At 46.6% G+C, this 2,942-nt stretch overlaps 1 protein-coding gene across 1 annotated transcript; it reads left to right on the plus strand.

The window, feature by feature from the left end:
- The first annotated feature begins 1,639 nt into the window (after nucleotides 1–1,639).
- Nucleotides 1,640–2,531, plus strand: LOC105855383 (uncharacterized). The gene has a single exon (XM_012736321.3). It carries the CDS (start codon nucleotides 1,692–1,694, stop codon nucleotides 2,529–2,531), a length of 840 nt encoding a protein of 279 aa, XP_012591775.1. The 5' UTR covers nucleotides 1,640–1,691.
- Nucleotides 2,532–2,942: the final 411 nt, after the last annotated feature.

A 2,942-nucleotide genomic window follows, 5' to 3' on the forward strand; every position in this document is an offset into this window, starting at 1 on the left:
CTCCCCAGTTTCTTTTTTTTTTTTTTTTTTGAGACAGAGTCTCACTTTGTTGTCCAGGCTAGAGTGAGTGCCGTGGCGTCAGCCTAGCTCACAGCAACCTCAAACTCCTGGGCTCAAGCAATCCTGCTGTCTCAGCCTCCCGAGTAGCTGGGACTACAGGCATGCGCCACTATGCCCGGCTAATTTTTTTTATATCTATATCAGTTGGCCAATTAATTTCTTTCTGTTTATAGTAGAGACGGGGTCTCGCTCTTGCTCAGGCTGGTTTTGAACTCCTGACCTTGAGCAATCCGCCCGCCTCGGCCTCCCAAGAGCTAGGATTACAGGCGTGAGCCACAGCGCCCGGCCTCTCCCCAGTTTCTTGTTGCGGTTCCCCATCCTACTCCTCCTCATTCAGCAAGTTGGACTCGGCAACCACTTCCTTAGCTTTCTTGGCTTCTACGTCTTGTGTCGCCTTTTCATAGGCGGGGCAGAGGTCCATCTCCTCGTTCCATTCCCTGCCTCCCGGCGTGCCAGACTCAGCAGGACACCCTCGCCCAGTGAACTCCAAACACTGCTCGTCCTTCCCCAGTGAGACCTCGTCTCTACTAAAAATTAGAAAGAAATTAGCTAGACAACTAGAAAAAAAATATATATATGTAAAATTAGCCAGGCATGGTGGTGCATGCCTGTACTCCCAGCTACTTGGGAGGCTGAGGCAGGAGGATTGCTTGAGCCCAGGAGTTTGAGGTTGCTGTGAGCTAGGCTGATACCATGGTACTCTAGGCCAGGCAACAGAGTGAGACTGTGTCTCAAACAAAACAAAACAAAACAAAAAAACAAAACAAAACACTACCCAAACAACCTTAGGTTGCAAGGGTAATTTAAAATCAAAATCAAAACCAAACAAATAAAAACAAAAGGCAAAGTCAAAACCACCCCAAAAGTGTATTATTATATATAAGCAACAAAGATAAAATTAAATTTTTTTTCTAAGTTTGGTGGTGCCCCCAAACATAAAATATTTAGGAATAAATCTTTAAAAAAGTATATAATGGGAGGCTGAGGTGGGAGGATCACTTAAGGTCAAGAGTTCAAGACCAGCCTGAACAAGAGTGAGACCCGTCTCTACTAGAAATAGAAAGAAATTATCTGGAAAACTAAAAATACATAGAAAAAAAATTAGCCGGGCATGGTGGCGCATGCCTATAGTCCCAGCTACTCGGGAGGCTGAGGCAGGAGGATTGCTTTGAGCCAGGAGTTTGGGGTTGCTGTGAGCTAGGCTGACGCCATGGCACTCTAGCCCGGGCAACAGAGTGAGACTGTGTCTCAAAAAATAAATAAAATAAAATAAAAAAGAAGAAGGTATTTAAGACTCCTGAAAACCAAGACACTGGAAACCAAGAAATACTGTAGAAGGAAAGTATAGTGGACCTAAACACATAATTCCCCTATTCATGCATAGCAAGACTCAACAGTATTGAGATGAAAATTCTCCCCAAATTTATGTGGAGATTCAAGTACCAAACAAAATTCTAGGAAGCTCTTTGATAGAAATTTATTAACTTATTTTAAAATTTATATGAAAACATAAAAGACCTAGAATAACCTGACCAATTCTTTTTAAATTTTATTTTCTTAGAAAGGAGTTTCAGGCAACGCCGAGCGGAGGAGGCAGGAACAGGAGCGCGAGCAGGAGCAGGGTAGGCACCATGGCTGGGATCACCACCATCCAGGCGGTGAAGCGCAAGATCCAGGTTCTGCAACAGCAGGCTGATGATGCAGAGGAGAGAGCCGAGCGCCTCCAGCGGGAAGTGGAGGGAGAAAAGCAGGCCCGGGAACAGGCTGAGGCTGAGGTGGCCTCCTTGAACCGTAGGATCCAGCTGGTTGAAGAGGAGCTGGATCGTGCTCAGGAGCGCCTGGCCACTGCCCTGCAAAAGCTGGAGGAAGCGGAAAAAGCTGCTGATGAGAGTGAGAGAGGTCTGAAGGTGATTGAAAACCGGGCCTTAAAAGATGAGGAAAAGATGGAACTCCAGGAAATCCAACTCAAAGAAGCTAAACATATTGCAGAAGAGGCAGATAGGAAGTATGAAGAGGTGGCTTGTAAGTTGGTGATTATTGAAGGAGACTTGGAACGCACAGAGGAACGAGCTGAGCTGGCGGAGTCCCGTTGCCGAGAGACGGATGAGCAGATCAGACTGGTGGACCAGAACCTGAAGTGTCTGAGCGCTGCTGAAGAAAAGTATTCTCAAAAAGAAGACAAATATGAGGAAGAGATAAAGATTCTTACAGATAAACTCAAGGAGGCAGAGACCCGTGCTGAGTTTGCTGAGAGATCGGTAGCCAAGCTGGAAAAGACAATTGATGATTTGGAAGATAAACTGAAATGTACCAAAGAGGAGCACCTCTGTACACAAAGGATGCTGGGCCAGACTCTGCTCGACCGAATGAGATGGAGCGCACCCCAGTCCCCGGCCGCTTCTCCCTCTGACCTGACTCCGCCCAGGCCAGCTCGCCCGAAGCTGACCTTCACACTGCGGGCTGATCTCTAACTGGAAGGCTGCTTTCTCCTTTCGCCACCCCTCCATTCTCACCCCACCCACCACGGCTTTTTCGCCAACTGTCTCTGCCTCTTCCCAGAGATTCCAGCTGGGCTAGAGGCTGAGCACCTTTGGGAACAACATTTAAGGGAATGTGAGCACAGTGCAAAATGTCTTTAAAAGCATGTTGTGATGTACACATTTTGTAATTACCTTTTTTTGTCGTTGTAGCAACCATTTGTAAAACATTCCAAGTACTTCCACAGCTCTGATGCAGCAGTCTAATCCCTTTTTCACTTTTGGAAGGTGACTTTGCAGCTTAATGCATATTGCCCTCTCCATAGAGGAGACAAAAAGGTATGAGCCTGCCTTACTGAGAACCAAACAGAGCCCAGGGAAAGACTCCACTATGGGAAACCTCAT

The sequence above is a fragment of the Microcebus murinus genome, chromosome 5, assembly GCF_040939455.1.
Source record: "Microcebus murinus isolate Inina chromosome 5, M.murinus_Inina_mat1.0, whole genome shotgun sequence".
Lineage (NCBI taxonomy): Eukaryota > Metazoa > Chordata > Mammalia > Primates > Cheirogaleidae > Microcebus > Microcebus murinus.